At 43.2% G+C, this 17,393-nt stretch overlaps 1 protein-coding gene and 1 long non-coding RNA gene across 7 annotated transcripts in view; both read left to right on the top strand.

The window, feature by feature from the left end:
• CNNM2 (cyclin and CBS domain divalent metal cation transport mediator 2) overlaps positions 1–17,393 on the top strand; it is a 147,010-nt gene that overhangs the window by 13,293 nt on the left and 116,324 nt on the right. Inside the window, exon 2 of one of the 6 annotated variants that reach the window (XM_064144471.1) lies at positions 224–278. The exons of the other annotated variants lie outside the window; for them this stretch is intronic. Coding sequence (XP_064000541.1) covers positions 224–231 — 8 coding nt within the window. The 3' untranslated portion in view covers positions 232–278. Of the gene's footprint in view, positions 1–223; positions 279–17,393 lie in introns of those variants that run through there. 6 annotated transcript variants of the gene reach the window in all.
• LOC135175975 (uncharacterized) lies at positions 265–6,751 on the top strand. The gene is made up of 2 exons (XR_010302529.1): positions 265–1,452; positions 5,220–6,751. It is a non-coding gene; the product is annotated as an uncharacterized LOC135175975 (long non-coding RNA).

The raw sequence follows: 17,393 nt of genomic DNA, 5'->3' as shown, positions 1-17,393 counted from the left end.
TATATTTCTTTTTTTTCAAAGCATCAACCTCACATATTCCAGTAAAGGAAAGAATTTGGGAGCATATCTTCCAAAAGTAATAGCCCTCTCAGCTCTATGCAATGCACAGGCTCCAACCAAAAAGTTCCAAGGAAAATATTCAGAAAGGGAGAAGTTGTCTTGCTGTATCTCTGTCAGTTTTGCATTTAAATTGTTGAGCTTGGTTGCTTTTTTTTTATGATAGGCTTGTAGCCATGCTGGAAACAGTAATTGTGCTGGAATACCTTAATCCAAGCGTGGAATAGAGAAATTAACAACATGGTACTTCTCAAGTTTGATGATGTTCTGTAGTGTGCCATTTTTCATGCTTTGTAATTAGTTTCTAACTGAACACATACTGGAAATATTGAAGGCTGCATCTGGGTACTCTGCTTTCTGCTTGCATCTACCTCATGATCACTAGTAATGAATTGACTACCTTGAAGTGCATCTAAGGCTTAAAGGAGGATGCTGAGCAAAGAAGAGGAAACTTCAATGTGGCCATTCTTTCAGAAGGGAATGAAGTGGTTTAAACTCAACCTCATTTGTTGAAAGAATATCTTATTTTAACCATCTTCTCTAGTGGTGCAACTTGCAGTTTTCAGGAGTGTGCACTGTGATTAAACATGTACTCCCACAGCTAGAGCCAACATACAGTTTCTGGGAGCAAAAACTCTTGCTGTGGTAGTGTTTGTGAACAATTCTAACAAAAGGATTTATCTTCTCCATGTTTTCTGTGGTTTTGAGGATTACTGGGATGTAAAAAACCTGAAGAAATGACTGTCTGCACAAGTCCATGTAGATAGGAATAGATTATTCTTTTTAACCTCATAAAACTGAGTTAAAAGCATACAGGAGATTTAATTTCCTTATTCCCCATTTGTTTCCTCCAAAATGGAAAAATGACCCAAGGGAAATCAAGAACATAACTTCTCTAAGTGAGTTTAGAGTTGCATACAGATGAAGTGGAGGATTTGATCTTCTGAATTTCCTAGTGCTGTCTAAAGTTTTGTATAGGTGGTGGTGCAGCCTTTCTGTGCTTCTTTGCTGTAGACTGAGGACTAACTTTCATCCCCTTCCTTTGTACCACCTGAATGTCTTTTGAGGAAGCAAGTATTTTTTCAGCTGTTTTTCTTGTAGTTCAAGGTATGTAACAGGAGTTTGTTTTAGTCTTCATTTAACAGCTTCCTTGCATGATGATTGCAACTGTTGGACTGACAGTCCCTCCTATGACTTGTTTTTTGTGCCCTGAGGTCCTTGGCTGTCAAAGTTATTATTGAGCATTTTCACTCTCCTTTCTGCAGGTGAATATGTAGTTCTCCTGGCACCGTTTGTTGGCTGAAAGAGACGGAAATCTGAGAGAGGCTAGGAGACAGTAGCAACAGATGAGGCCATCCACTAGACAAATGTGTGGAGACACAGAATCATAGAATGGTAAGATTTGGAAGGGACCTCTGGAGATAATCTAGTCCAACCCCCAGACTGAAGCAGATTTGCCTAGAGCAGGTTCTACAGGATCATGTCCAGGCAGGTTTTGATTATCACCAGAGAAAGAAACTTTACAACCACTCTGGGCAGCCTATTCCAGTGTTCTTCCACCATTACAGAAAAGAAATTTTTACTTAGGCTTAAGTGAAACTTCCTGTGTTCCAGTTTATGGCTGTTGCCCCTTGTCCTGGTCCTGGTAACCACTGAAAAGACACTGGCCCTATCTTCTTGACACTTGGATTTTGATATTCATGAACATTGATAAGATCCCCTCCCTGTCATTCTTTTTGTGCCTAAACAGGCACATGTCTCTCAGCCTTTCCTTGTAAGAGACATAATTCAGTCTTCTAATCATCTTATAGCCCTTTGGTCTGTCTCCACTACTTCACTGTCTCTCTGGAACTGGGCAGCGCAGAGCTGGACATGATACTCCAGATAGAGCCTCACTAGGGTAGCATAGAGGGAGACAAGAGCCTCCCTTTGACCTACTGGCCACACTCTTAATGCACCTCAGGTTACCATTTGTCTTCTTGGCCACAAAGACACTTTGATAGCTCAAGACTGCCAAGTCCTTTTCTGCAGAGGTACTTGCTGATGGGTCATCCCCTAACCTGTGCTGATGTATGCCATTATTCCTGCCCAGGGCAGCACTGCCAGCTACAGACCTACAGCTGGACTCTGCGCTGTTGGTCATGACTCTCTGAAATCTTTTTTTTAAGCCAGTTCTCAATCCACTTCACTGTCCTACTCCTCTAACTCACACTTCCTAACCTTTTCTGTGAGAAAACTATGGGAGACAGTGTCAAAAGCCTTGCTGAAAGCTGAGGTAGACAATATCCATTAGTCTCCTTTCATCTACCCAGTCAGTCATGCCATCATAGAAAGCTACAAGATTGGTCAAACACGATTTTTCTCTTGGTGAGTCCATGCTGACCACTCCAAATAATCTTTTTTTTCCTCCTCATGCTTAAGAGATGATCTTTAGAATGACCTCTTCCATTGCCTTTCCAAGGATGGAAGTGCAGCTGTCCAGTCTCCTGAGTCCTCCTTGCATTCTTTGGGTGACAGCGGCTTTCCTCCAGTCCCCAGGCACCTCTCCTGTTCTCCATGACCTTTCAATGATGGTGGAGAGTGGCTTAACAGTAACGTCTTGCAGTTCCCTCATCACTCACAGGTGCAGCTCATTGGGCCCCATGTTAAGGTGAATGCTCCAGTGGTTGATGCTTTGTTCTATTTAGCTTTATGGGTAGTAAATTGCTGCTGTAAAGGTCATTGTCAGGTGCTTTCCAACCTCTTTCTGATATAGAGGGTTTTAATCTGTTGATGTTTTTTTATCACTGTCAGAGGTGCCATTTCTGCTGTGCTGCTTGGCTTCTGTTTTCAGAGATTTTAAAAGCAATGTCCAGTTTAGCTTGATGATGAAGTATATTTCTGTTTTGATAGGCTGAATGTGTAGTAGGCAAGTCTTTAAGGGACATGACTTCTATTACTTATTCCCAGTCTTGAGGGGTATGCAAGTAGCTCTCATTTTATCCTGTAGGTAACAAGATGCTAACCAAGGTCTGATTAAAAACCTTGCCTCATGAAGGGAATCTAGGAAGTTTCTGGATCTATTCCTGGTGCAGCTGCAAAGTTGTTGTAGCACTATGGACAGGATAGCTACACCAGAGGCTAACACAACAGTGTCCCTCATTGCATTCATTTCAATGAGTCTTAAACAGGCCAGATAAAAGGGATGCAGGGGCACAGATCCAAGCCTATTCTTACTGCTGGTGTAGCTTGGCATAAAAAGGATGGCTTAGTTTGTTCTTTTTCTCCTTACTCTGTGTGTGATGTTGTGATATTGGAGAAATAGCAGCCCACCAATCTGTTACCCATTGACAGTGAAGTGTGTGCAAGATCTGTCCTTTTGATGGTCCAGCCCTGCTCTTGGGTGATGCAGGTATGCCACTCTGCCTTGCTTTTTTTGAATATACTGGCATAGACTGGATTCTGCCACTGCCCTGATGGTTGTCTTGGGCCCATGTGCACATCAGGGTCTAAGCTGGACTTGCCTTCATGACACAGAGTTGAATGAACCTGTGTTCTGTTGATAGCATTATCACTATGTCTCTGTGCTTCCGTTAGTGACTGATATCTGATTAAAGTGTCTGTTACTGCAGAAACTCAGCATTGGAATCATAATCAAGGGCACCATTGTGTTGTGCTATCATTAAGTTTTGCTATGGTTGTGATCATCCTGGTTCTTTATTGTTTTATTTGACAAAGGAAGCGGGAACAGGATGGAGGAACTGAGAATTTCACTGCTTGTCCCTTTTAGAAAATGAATGTGACTGAAACAGTGAAGCCATGTTTCGTTATCTCATCTCACCTTTCCTGAGGTTTAGGCTTGTGCAGGGAAGGGGTGGACAGCAACCAGTTCATCCTTCTTTCCTTAACTGACTAAAAGAAAAGGTGAGCGAGTGGCGTCCTCCAATACAGTATGGATTTGGAAATCTCATTGGAAAAGCTGCTGTCAGAAGAGATACAGAAATGCATTTCCAGGTTCAGAGAAAATGGCTTTAATTGTTCAAACCTTTGTGTTTGAACAGGGAGCTGGAGAGAGTGGTGGCAGGACTAGGTTGGGCAGCCTTTGTAGGCTGGGATAGGAAGAGATGGGAGTGTCAGCAACCTTTGAATTGTTAACCTTTTGAAGTCGTATAGGGTAGATGTCTCATTACCCTTGCCCCAATGCAGGCACATTTTTTACCTGTGACATACCAAGCAAATTGCTTTCTGCCTCAGAGATGGTGAGCAGTTGTTAAACCTGTTTGGCTTCAAGGCACTCATTCTGGGGATTCTCTTTTATCTGCAGTCCTGGGGATCAGGAGGTCTGCAGAAGCCACCCTTCTTTTCCCATTTCTGCATGATCAGTTCTTGAGGTAAAAGCTCCTATGCTGTGTGAGGGGGTTTAGTGTTTTAGTGAGTGCTTACAAAAATAGCAGTAGATCATCCCTCCAGGGTCAGGTAAGGGACTGAACAAGATAGTGACTCCTCACAATAGGCAGAGTGCTTGAGTGCAGTGTTTGAAGAACTTATTAGAGAAACTGAATTTCAAGCTAGACTTGCAGTTTGATGTAAAATCTGGTACTAAATTCCTGAAGACAATTGTCATGTGACTTTAACTTTCCTTACCAGAATAAGCTGCTTTTAACATAAGTGACTGACTGCATTAGTGTCTGTCAAAGTGCTGACTTAAGCATGAAGAAACAGTTTGTCTGCATTTTGTACACATAGATGCATCTTGGCAGCAGTCATGTTTCTTGATATGTAGCATGTCTCTAGCAGGGGACTATAATACCGAGAAGACTGAGAGGAATAAATCTCATCAATGTATACAAGTATTTGAGGGGTGGGTGTAGAGTGCATGGGGCCAATCTCTTTTTGCTGGTCAGCGGCAATAAGACAAGGAGCAAGGACTATAAATTGGAACATAGAAGGTTTCACCTCAACATGAGGAGAAACTTTTTTACAGTGAAGGTGACAGAGCCCTGGAGCAGGCTGCCCAGAAAGATTGTGGAGTCTCCTTCTCTGGAGACTTTAAAAACCTGCCTGGATGCATTCCTGTGCAAACTACCTTTGGGGATCCTGCTTTTGGCAGGGGTTTGGACTTGCTCTCTGAAGGTCCCTTCCAACCTCTAAGGTTCTGTGATTTTTATTTCTTCTTCTTCCAGCTATTGCAAACTCCTATGAGACTGCAGACAAGCCTGGGTGTGGAGTTGGTCAAGAAGGATCCAGAAGCTCTGGAAGAACAGGGCCAGTGAGAAAACTGCAGTAGTTCAGTATGCAGGAGAAGGCTAAAGCATAAAACACAGAAAATTAAAACTATCATAGAAAGATAGGGAAAAAGTAGTCAAATGAATAAAGCCTACTTTTAATAATTATCACTGAAGTGTTTGACCTCCCATAGGTGCTCTTGTCACAGCTAAAGCACTCCTGACTTACTGTTGATACTTGCCTGTGTTTTTGGTGTTTCAGTGATAGATTCAGTGTTACTAAAACAGGTGCCACTTAGACACTGGCAAACGAGCTCTCTTCTTGCTGTTCCACCAAAGGATTATGACTCAGTGCTGAAGTGATGGTTCATTTAGCAGAGCAGTTAACCTAAAAGTATAGAAATTGTCAGGGTTTCCACTGCTGACTGTTTCCTTTGGGTGTTTTTTTGTGTTGTGGACATGGCAAGGAAACTTTTGACTTGTAGACATTGCTCTGCTGGGAACCGACTTGTAGTGAGAAGTTTGTGAGTCTTGTAATGCAGGTAGCTGCTTGGTAGTGGAAGCTGAGCTATATTTGAACCCGTGCAGGATGACTGACTCTCTTTTAATCTGCCAGCTCATTCTTCACGCCTGTTTTCTGTTTGGATTTTGTAGTTTTGAGATGTTTTTGGAGAGGGTACTGGGAAAACTTGCAAACATTTTTCAAACAAAAGATTTGTCTCCATGGCTGAGAGAGTTCATTTGGACACTTGTTCTGAGTGGTTTTTTTTTTGTTTGGAAAATGAAGTTCTTAGAAGAAGTTAGATGGCCTTGGCTTTCTTTGTTCTTTCTTCTGCCTCAGACATCTGTATCAGCTCTCACCGAGCTCTTTATCTTACTTGGCTTTTCTGTGGATGCCTGGAGGCCTTGGCTCACATTCTCAAGAGTGTCCACTGGTTCAAGAAGCCATCGCTGCTATCAAATTACCTTGACAGCTGTTGTCCCATTTCATATTTGCCATCCCCTCCCTCGACTTCCTTGTGATTTTTGGCAGAAGCTGTGACTATTGAGCAATAAAACTTGGATCTGAGAATCCTGTTGCTGGTGGGAAAATGAGATGAGAGCATGCTAGTTAATGCCTTGCAACTTGACTTCTTGCTGCTGTATAATCAGTAGCATCTTTATTTGGAAACAAAACCTACCACTAGCTACTCTGTGGACTGAGGGAATAGTTCATTTACTGCTCATCTGGAGTTGTGTGTTGGGTGCCAGTCTTAGAACAGCACACTCTATACCAAGATATGAGCTGTGACCAGACAAGCTCTGGATTTGGAGTCCTTGACAAATGCTTATGCATAAGGACTGCAGAGCAGCAAGGATGCTTGTGTGGAAGGTAATCTGTAAGGGCATGACTGACTTTGTTAGTTTTATCAATCATCTTCCCTCTGTATAACCTGGAATAGAGCTCCTGTAGTACTGTGTAGTAGACATTAAAGATAAACCTATTGGAAGCAATTGGTTTTGCTTGGTTTGGAATCAACAAAATGTTAGAGGTAGTATTTGGAGACTCTTTTCTGTGTGTTTGGGGGTTTGGTTGCCATTCTTTTAAATGCAACTATAAAACACTTCTGACAACTGGCAGAAATGCTGATGGTCTTGGGACCAACCATTGTAAGAGAGCTGCCACCTCTAAACCTCTCTTTTTAAGATGTTTTCTGTTCCCTCTCTCAGTTGTTTGGAAAGTTGGCTGATGCAGGGCATGCTTTAATCTCTGCTGATCATTCCTCTTGTCCCTGTTGAAACATGTCAGCAACTAAATTTTGTGTAACATACTGGAAAAATTAGGAAGGAGCAAAGCATCAGATCTTACTTGGGGGGATGACAGACAGAAAACAATTAATGTCCCCAGAACACTCTGCTCTGAGGAACATGTATAGGAAAGGCATATTAAAAATTATTTTGCTAGCAGTGTGCATGATTTACTGGCTTGATAACATCAGTGTGAAATGTAAAGCTTGTAACAGTCTGGATCAGACCAGCCTTAATGCATGTCTTACAGTTCCTAGATTACTGTGCCAAAGGGGGAAGACTAGACTCCTACTGAAACATGTGCTGCAGTGGCTTTGTATGTGTCTACAGAGAAGGTTATTTTAAGCAGCTGGGGAATAGTTCTGGTGTGTGCAGACTGAAATCATCACTTGAGCCAGGAGCTGTAAATTTGAGGACTGGTGCCTTGGGGCTCCATCCTCGTAGGAGTCGGAGTGTTATGTAGTGTCAGGTACTGTGGAAATCTTCCTGGGTTGTGCTGAAGGAAAGAACAGGGATGTGGTGTGAGCAGCTATGAAGTGAAGGAGTGGAAACTCAGATATGTCCTCTGCCTTTGGAAAAAAAATCACAATTGCATCAAAACTGTCCCCTGGAACGAAACGGAAGCAAAGCAAGGAATGGTTTACATCTGGGTGAAAAATGCATGAAGTGTCTCTGCCTGGGCTGTGACACCGAGTTCTGGGGTGCAATGCATGGGCTTTCCCTTGACATGGGAGGAAATAACTTTTAACTGGCTGTTGTTTCCCTCCCAAAGGAAAACAAAGAGCACTCACACGCCCTCGTTTTTGGTGTACAGCTCGATGGAAGCACTTCTGTTTTAATAAGAAGTGGTGATTTAATTCTCTCTGCCCCACATCCCTATCACTCAACACGGGTTTAAACAAGGTGCTCCTTGGTGCGGTCTCTCCGTGGAGGTTGCAGAAAGCGCTGGAAGGCTTCAGCTTCCTGCCATCCCTGGCACGTCTTGCGTTACGCAGCTACGGTTATTGTAGCAGTAGGGGACTTGTTAGTTTTCCAGCTGCAGTTCCCAGTGAATGTGTCCGCTCTGCGCTGGAGACTCCTGCACGTTCGGTGTTAAAATAGTGCCGTGGCTCTCAGGCATCTTGCGTTTCAAGTACGGGTGGGGAAACAAGCGCTGGCCTTTAAGGCAGAGGTTTCAAAGCTCTCTGATATCAAAGGCCATGTTGACAACTTGGCAAGCGCTTGTGGGCTCGAACGTGTTAGATCTTTAGCATAGGAGCTGACTTGCTGCAGGCGTCGGAAAGGATGTTTTGAGTTGTTTAAGTGTATTGTCAGGTGTGTTGTGTCCTTTCTCTGCAACGTGTCTGCTGAGATGTCTCCTGTTGCGCTAGGCTTGGCACACTCCTGTCAGGGAAGGAGTTAACTTGCTGCTACGCTCCGGTTTGTGCCTTGCTGTTTGGTCTTTTCTGCTTAAACCTGCTCTCAGGAGAAATCCCAGGACCTAACTCCTTTGCTGCAGCAGCTTTTGTTGCGGCTGTGAAGGGTGGAAGGGAGCTTTTGGGGTTTTTGGTTAAGCAGGTTCTGGAGTGGGAGGAAGCATCTCATCTGGGAGTCCTTCAGAGCTCTCTCCTGGGTGCGGGAAGTGGGAAGGGTTCTGCAAAGTCAGGAAAGCAGCCGGTTCTGGCAGGGCAGAGCTTGTCTACCCTGGTCAAGGTCTCAGAGGTCTTACCAGGTTACTTGCGTGTTGACTGTTTGAAATACCAGCATGTGTCGCTTCCGCTCTGCTCTGGCACTTTCCAGCTTTGCTGAACTGCCTCTCTGCTTTCTTGTATTCGGTGCATTAGCTTCACTGGTTTGCTGGGGTATTTGAGCATCTTTGGATGATAGATAAACATCTGACCAGTAATTAAGAATCTACACTTATGCTTGTAAGATTTATTCTGATTTCCTACGTGAGGCAAGTGAAGTGCAGAGCTCAGTGGTACAACACAGTGCAAAAGAAGAAATGCAGTACCTGGAGATGGACCAGACCTGGTTTTGACATCAGCCCAATTGCAACCAGTGTAGCTATGACAGTGTGGAGTGCAACCAGCCTAGTCCTGTGGCTCCTTGTCTGGCTCATGGATAGAACTTGCCTCTTGCACTGGACTCTGTCTGCACCACTGGCTTGATGGCTTGCTGGAAGGAGCAAAAGCTGGCACAGATGTTTCAGCTTTTAAGTGCAGTCACAGATTTTGGTCTGTCCTTGAAGAACACTTCCAGAACTACATAGTTTTGCATAAAAGACAAACAAGAAATCTGCAGCAGTGTGGAGGAGTAAGCCAGTTCTCCCAACTCTTTATCAAGTGCTTTCACCACAAAGACCCTGTTTCTTCTTTTACTTAACTGGAGAATTCCATTAGATCAAAAGCTAGTTAAGGAAAATAGAGCCCCATGTGGTCTTCTGTGGTTACTTAGACAAGTGCTATTTTTAGGAATCTCAATTGAGTAAGCCTTGGCTCTTGCTGCTCTTAAAATCCATGGAAGCAAAATTAAAACCTCTACCTTCATCTCAGCCACATGTAGGCCACTTGGCTATAGCTATCTCTGCATTTTAAAAATGTATTAATTATTTATATATATAAAAAAAGTTTCATTGTGTTTGGTTTGAATTTTTATTTGTTTTGTCTTTTTTTTTTCCCCCTCTCTTGCTCATTCTGTCTCCAGCTTATTCCCTGCCTCGCAAGGGTTTATGTCTTTACAAGTGAGTATTAATCAGTTCCTTGGGTGGGGGAGATTTAGAATAAGGCAGGTAGAAAGTATCGAGTTGTTCCTGTTCTGTACTTCTGAGGGCTGTTATCAGAGTTATTAATGAGATCTTGCTCTCCAGTGCTAGGGATCTGCTCAGCTGCTTCTCCTTACTTTATCTTCTGTGAGCCCTTCTTTCTCTACAAATAGCAAGGAGCCCCAGTTTGCAAAGTGTTGCTTTTTTGCAGCTCTTTCTTGCTTACCTAGTTTTATTTACAGACCTGCTTGACCCAGGTGGCCAGGAGAGCCAATGGCATCCTGGCCTGGATCAGGAACAGTGTGGACAGCCGGACAAGGGAGGTTATTCTTGCCCTGTACTCAGCACTGGTCAGGCCACACCTTGAGTACTGTGTCCAGTTCTGGGCTCCTCAATTCAAGAGAGATGTTGAGGTGCTGGAATGTGTCCAGAGAAGGGCAACAAAGCTAGTGAGAGGCTTGGGATGCAGGCCTGTGAGGAGAGGCTGAGGGAGCTGGGGCTGTTCAGCCTGGAGAAGAGGAGGCTCAGGGGTGACCTCATTGCTGTCTACAGCTACCAGAAGGGAGGCTGTAGCCAGGTGGGGGTTGGTCTCTTCTCCCAGGCAACCAGCAACAGAACAAGGGGACACAGTCTCAAGTTGTGCCAGGGGAGGCATAGGCTGGATGTTAGGAGGAAGTTCTTCACAGAGAGGGTGATTGGCATTGGAATGGGCTGCCCAGGATGGTGGTGGAGTCACCATCCCTGGAGGTGTTCAAGAAAAGCCTGGATGAGGCACTTAGTGCCATGGTCTAGTTGACTGGCTAGGGCTGGGTGCTGGGTTGGACTGGATGATCTTGGAGGTCTCTTCCAACCTGGTTGATTCGATGACCTACCATGTAAGAGCGTTGTAGGACTGGGGCAAAGGAGATGGTAGAAGTAAAGCAGTTCAGTCTCATATTAAAATACAAGAATTCAGTTCATTATCTGCAAACTATTGCCTGGTGCTGACCACATTCTACTCCATTTCACATTCTGGCTTACAACTTGTAGAGATTTTGTTGGTTATTTTTTGTGAGTGTTTTTTCCCAGAATCTGAGCAGAAGTCTGTGGAGGAGTAAGGTGAAGGGCATGGCAGGGAAAGAGAAACCTTTGGGAGTGTGGCTCCAGAGAAAGCCTGACAAGCATTTTTTAAACTGTCTGAAAAGGTTGAGAACTGCAAGTGGTACTTTGGTTCATACTGTTTGTACAGATTTCTCTTCCACATTTTTTTATTTAAGCAAATATTGTAAGGAAATTACTCTGGCACAATTATAAGAGGAATAAATTTGTAAGGGCCCAGAGATTTAGTCAAAGGACTTCATTCAGAAGTGAGAGCATAGAGTTTTGTATCTGAAGATCCTTTGCTGCCTCAGTTTTCTTCATCTTGCATAATCTGTGCTTGAAGAACCTTTTGTCTGAAAGTAACAGCAGCAGTGAAAGCAAACAGGCTTCTGTAGCTGTCAGGGATAAAATTCAATGCTTTAGTGGGCTGTGTGGAGAAGGCATAGCAATATTCCATGAAATATTTGAGTTCCTTTTTAAATGCAGAGCAAGTAACTGTCGACCTTTTGAAATTTGGTTGATGTTAGCTAATGTTTGGTTGACTTGATAATGTTTCATATGAGGTGATGCAAAATTACTCAGGGAGGATATCTGTGGCAGTGTAAATGCAGTTAGATGGGCAAAGCTTTCATAATGTCAGAGTTTTCTCCATTCAGAGATATAGGCTTGAGTTTGACCAGCCAGAGACTGATCTTCCTGATGCAAATTGCATGTCCATTCAGGCTGAGCCCTTTGTGAAGAGGAACATGTAGAGTCTCAGAATAGTTCTGAGTCAAAATACTCTTGACTGTGCTTGCAGTATGGCACATGTGGTGCTGCACTGCAGCGTCCTTGATAGTATGGATGTGATTTTGTCAATAGACAAGGCCCAGGCATTTTGAACAGATATATAAGGATCTGTTGGCTAAATGATTACTCTTCCATTTGAGTGTAGTCAGCTCTCTTGTCCCCACTCACAGCTACTATAGCTGTGACAGTGAATCACTTCTATAGAGCAAGAAGGTTTTTCAGATCAGAATGTTAAGTCTTCACATGCAGAGAAGTTATCTTATGGCTGTTGAGTATTACACTTGTGACCATCTTCTGCACCTGTCAGTCTGTCCCAGGTTGCTGGGCTCCTACTGCTTCACTTCATAGAATCACAGAATTATCAGGGCTGGAAGAGACCTCAAGGATCATCCAGTTCCAACCCCTCTGCCATGGGCAGGGATACCTCACACTAGATCAGGTTGGTCAGAGCCACATCCAGCCTGGCCTTAAAAATTTCCTGGAGTGGGGCTTCCACCAGCTTCTTGAGCAATCTGTTCCAGTGTCTCACCACCTTCATGGTGAAGAACTTCTTCCTAACATCCAATGTGAATCTACCCACTTCTAGTTTTGCTCCATTCTCCCCTATTCCTATCACTACCTGACATCCTAAAAAGTCCCTCACATCTTCAGTGGTAGTGCTTAGTGCCCAGCTGGCATTTTGGTTGGAACACTCATGTCTTTAAAACTGTTCTACCTAAACTCAGTTTTCTGCTAGGCTTTTATTCATGCCCCCTCACTCCCCACCCCCCAAAACCAACAACAACAACAAATAAACCAACAACAACAACAAAAAAAAAAAAAAAACCACAAAACCAACCAACCAAAAGCCAGCAACAAACCAACAAAAGGATGTGGTTTCTGTTCCTTGGGCCTAGAACTATTTTCTGTCTGGACAGTTTGGAGACTTTATGGCTTTGCACCACAGAATGGGAGCCCAAGTAAATAATCCCAAATTCTTTGAAAAATGTGCAGTAGATAACACTTTGATTCCCTCCACATGGACTGGAGATTAGAAGCAGCATCAGCGTGTGAATTGCTGCAGTGATCAACTGTTCAAAGCTATAGGACTGGGAGCCAGGAATTTTCATCATAAAATATTGATTCCTTTCGTTGTGGAAAAGGAAATTGAGGTAATGTCTTGTTACTGCAGAGTCTCTTGCTGCAGTAACTAAAGAACAGGCCACTGCCAAGCCACAGAATGGAATTACAGGGATGTAATGTCCCACGGTGACAGCCATGGAACTGCCTGGTGAGATGTGACATCAAGTAAACTGAGCAAGCATAACGTTTCTTGCTTGCATCCTTGTAACTGGAGAATAAAATGCACCTTGTGATGTTTTCAGTCTGTTATACATACTAGTTCTGTAAATGTGCTGCCTCACCTACCCACCCATTTTCTGGGTGTCACTGCAATGAGCGACTTTGCTAACTGGGCTGCAAATCAGCTTTTTCTGGGTTGTTTCTTTTTTTTTTTCCTCCCCTAAAAAAGTTGTTTCCCTAATGGTATTTTTCCAGTGACTCTGAATTATTCTTTGATATGCCAAACCTAGATTTTGTGTGTAAAACCTTGACTGTGTTTTCAGTCTTAAAATCCTACTTGGAGATAAGATGGTTTAGGTATAGTGTGCAGGGTGTTTTTACTTTTAAGTAAGGTCCTGTTTTTAAGGTAGATGTTTTGTAAGAGCCAAGTGAGAATTTAATTTTCAAAGGAGTTAAATCCCAGTGGTGTTTTTAACAGCTTTTTTCTGGCAGAAGTGTTTGTGAGGAAACAGCTGTGGAGTATTGCCATGTTACATTTCATAGCAGAATGCAAAAGATGACTGAATACAGATGCCCAAGAGCGGTGGTGTTCATTCAGTGTCATGTTTGGCTTCAGCTGAAATGGGTGGAGAGGGTTAGTGCCCAGACTGCTTTTAGATGGCTAAAAAGCATGGTTATTCTTACACTGCTGTGGTCACATGTTTCCTCTCTAAGGGAAGAGAGTGACTGATGCTTCTGAAAGTCGCAGGGAGTGCGAGAAGAGATGCGAAAGAAAGGCACCGTGAGAAGCTATCAAAAAGCAGTTCAGCAGCAGGGTGCTAGATCTTCGCATAGCCTCGTATCAAGTAAAGCACCTGCAGCTCTTATTCCTTAATAAAGGAGATAGTGAAGACTAAGCAGAGAAGACTGTTGAGAATTACAACATAAGAAAAGATCATCTTGCTTTACTACTTCTGTTAGCCAAGCTGTGCGGACGGAGAAGCTGACACACACCAACCTGTGCTGCTTTGGGTAGAGCAGCTTGGAAAACTGTGTCACTTCAGCCCCAGAGAGCTGTGGGAACAGAAGTGTGGTAATATACTAAAATTACATCAAAGGCTCTAGGAGACATTAATGAGATCAGTTCCATATTTATTTTCATGGTTAAGAGCAGAAATAACTGAATAATGTCATGGAAATATTCCAGAATGAGGAGATGTAACAGCTAAGGCTGTTTCTGAGTTGGTCAAAGGCTTTGTTAACTTTGTGAGAGCTGCTTCAATTTAGGGCATTGAGAACTAGCAGGTGAGAGGGTTTAGGCAGAACAGACCTTCCAAAGGTCCCGAAATACGGCAGTTAGATGAGCATGACAGAACTCTTCTTGACTTAGTTCTTTGCATCAGCAGCAGGACCAAGTCAGCACTGCTTTGATCTGTACTTTCTCTTTGTTCTTATGACTTCCTAATAGTCTGGGCATTGATTTAATAGGTTGGAGCTGTTTCTGCAGGTGGTTGGGCCCCAGCTCCCTCTGCTGAAGCAGTGGTTTGCCCCAGCTTACCTCAGGTGGACTCTGCTGATCCCCATGGCAGTTCTTGGCTCAGGTTTGTCTTTGCGGACATCAGAGTATTACTGCAGTGGAGTACAACTGCCAGTTGTTTCAAGGCTTAACATTTTTAAGGGTGCTCCATACTGCAGGAGAATTTGTATCTCCAGGAGGGTGTTTGGGACCCAGCACTAGCTCAACAGCCTCTTCTGCCTTCCAGCTATCAAGCATAGCTTTGGGCATCTTCATACACACATGCCTGTGGCATGTTCAGGGCGCTACAGGAGGTCTGACACTGTGCTGAGAGTGTACAGTTGTATGTGCCTATGTTAGTAAACAGTTCTTATGGTTGGGTTTGGCAAAGTTTCTGCACATTTGCTTGCATTGTTGTGTTTTAATGGGACCATGTGTGTCATTGTAGTGCTGCATGCATTGTGTATTTGTGCAAGCAGGTGCCTAAATGTTTCCATTGGGCTTTGTTGAAAAAAAAGAGACATATATAAAAAAAAAAGACATGCATTAATTTTAGTCACTACACTTAAAATGTAAGGAAACGTTCCTCTGCTCATCAGAGGTTTGTTGGAAGCAGAGCTAACCTCTCTCTGTGTGTGTGTCTTTGATAGAGGTGACTGTATCTGATTGGGCACTGCCAGTGCTGCGTTACGCTACTTTGTGACTTAGTGGAGGTTATCTTTGCGTAGCATTTCAGCAGCAAAGACTTTAGTTATGGGAGCTTAAGCTCTGCTCCTGTAGCTTTGGGGAAATGATTTAGCTCCTGTTGGACTGAATGAGTGTGTATGTCCCAGAAAGGGAACACCACAGACTGAATTGGGAATGAATGCATCTGACAATACGTTTGCTTCTCCCAGGTTAGTGTTGAGACAATGGTGGCTTTCAAAGATGTAGATGTTAGGCTGCAGCCGTGTAATCTGTTCCCATTTGGAAGCAAGGTAAGGGATATGAGAAATGGAAATGTTTCAAAGTGAGAACTAGTTCTTCTTTCCAGGTGACTAGGCCAGGAAGTCTTCAGTAAGATTAATTCTTAAGAAGAATTTCCCTATTTGGAGGGAAAACAAAACAATTCAGTACTTTAGCATCATGCCATTGCTATTCCTACTGACTTTGATTCCACAGTGCATGGGGAAAAAAAGTATTTTTTTACATATTTATCAGTAGCTAACAACATTCTGAGAAAATTTACTTGATTTTTCTGCCTCAGTCTCAAATGCTTTCCTTCTTTCCTTCAGCCACATAGCATCTGCCACGCTAATGTGTTTTTTTCAGAGTCAATTATATCTGGAAGCATGGGAGAGTGAAAAGTCCTCTTATAACTGAAGACAGAAGTTGCACTTAATCCATAAGCACCTCAATTTTTTAGATGCCAGGAAAACCATGTAGTTTCATGTAGGAGGACAGAGATCAGCACAGCCTTTCAGCAAGTTAAACAGCCAAAGAGAATGCAAAAAAACTTATATTTAGTCTTGCATAATTGAAAGGGGAAAGTCTAAACTTTTTTTCTCTGCCACCCTCCCCCCGACTTGGAACAAATTTTACCTTGGACAAGTGAATTCTTAAAGCCATACAATGGACTCCTGTCTCTCTTGAAATAGGTTTATGTGGAAAGGGTAATTAGACACTGGTATGGACTACCCAGGGAGGTAGTGGAGTCACCATCCCTGGAGGTGTTTAAGGAAAGATTGAATGTGGCACTTAGTGACATGGTATAATCAATGTGGTGTTGTCATTAGGTCATAGGCTGGACTTGATGATCTCAGAGGTCTATTCCAGCCTCAGTAATTCTGTGAGTCTTTCAACAGGCAAATAGCTTGGAAAGTTAACTAGGTATTGAAATTCCATGACTGAGGTGGATAAATGGTCAGGAATCCTTTAGACTCATGAAGGTGGTATCTATAGAAGTCTTCACTTCTCCCTCAATGGATTAAATTCTGCTAAAACTGCCTAGACTTACATAAGCCCTGGAATCACTGCAAAAGGTTTTTGACTTCTGAACATCTTGCAGTGTGTGGGGATGAGGCTGCTCAGTGCCTCTAGAGTCTGTGTTTCAGTTCTGTCTCTAAACTGCTCTGTGGTCCTGAGCTCCTAGTCATCTTGACACCAATTTTTTTTGTAGGGTTTGTCTTCCCTGCAAAGAATCTTGGGTGTGTGAAAGAGGGCACAGTCCAGGCTCCTCTCCGTGTGGCCAGAGCATGCATGTTCTGAGAGCTGGGCTCTGGGAGGGATGGGAGTGTCCTTGCTTTGCAGCATAACCTTGATTTGCCTGCATCCTCTGAACTTATGAGAGGAAATTTGTAACTTCAGGTTTGGTCACCTCTAAGGTCTCAGTGGACTTAATCTTGTGTGGTTTTGTGGAGTTTTCCTATTAGGAAGATATGAGATAATGCAAGAAGTGATACTTGAATTTGCCCTTGCCATGGTTTAAACTGGCTGCTGTTATACTCTGAATTCTCCTCAGCCAGGTTTTACTGTGCTAGGTCTCTGGATTGCCTAGTGGAGAGCACATGACTCCTATCTACTGCCTGTGGTAAAGCACTTACGTTGTGAAAAGAGTAAACTAACACTGCCAGAGAATGAGTAAAGATGGGGAGGGAGGAAGCTCTCTGAAATGTTACTTGGCTCCAAATATGCAGAATCTTTAGGTATCTGATTCCAATGGATTTTGAAGGAAGTAGTGCATCCTAAAGTGGGTTTGCTATGAAGATTTAAAAAAACAAAAATTAATGGATGTGTGTTAGTGCCCTCTCTGAGGACTGAATTTTCCTTACTTTGTCCTATTCAAATGTAAGCATTTACAGATGCCATAGTCTGACCCTGAAACGTTTCTTTAATATGCTTTACGTCAGGGAGGAGGTGCTTTTTGTTTTCCAAAAGGCTTTCATTGCCTTCTATGTTGTCCTTTTGTGGCTCAAAG

This window comes from Pogoniulus pusillus, chromosome 6 (assembly GCF_015220805.1).
Source record: "Pogoniulus pusillus isolate bPogPus1 chromosome 6, bPogPus1.pri, whole genome shotgun sequence".
In the NCBI taxonomy this organism is placed as follows: domain Eukaryota; kingdom Metazoa; phylum Chordata; class Aves; order Piciformes; family Lybiidae; genus Pogoniulus; species Pogoniulus pusillus.
This window is presented reverse-complemented; position numbering and strand designations above follow the sequence as displayed.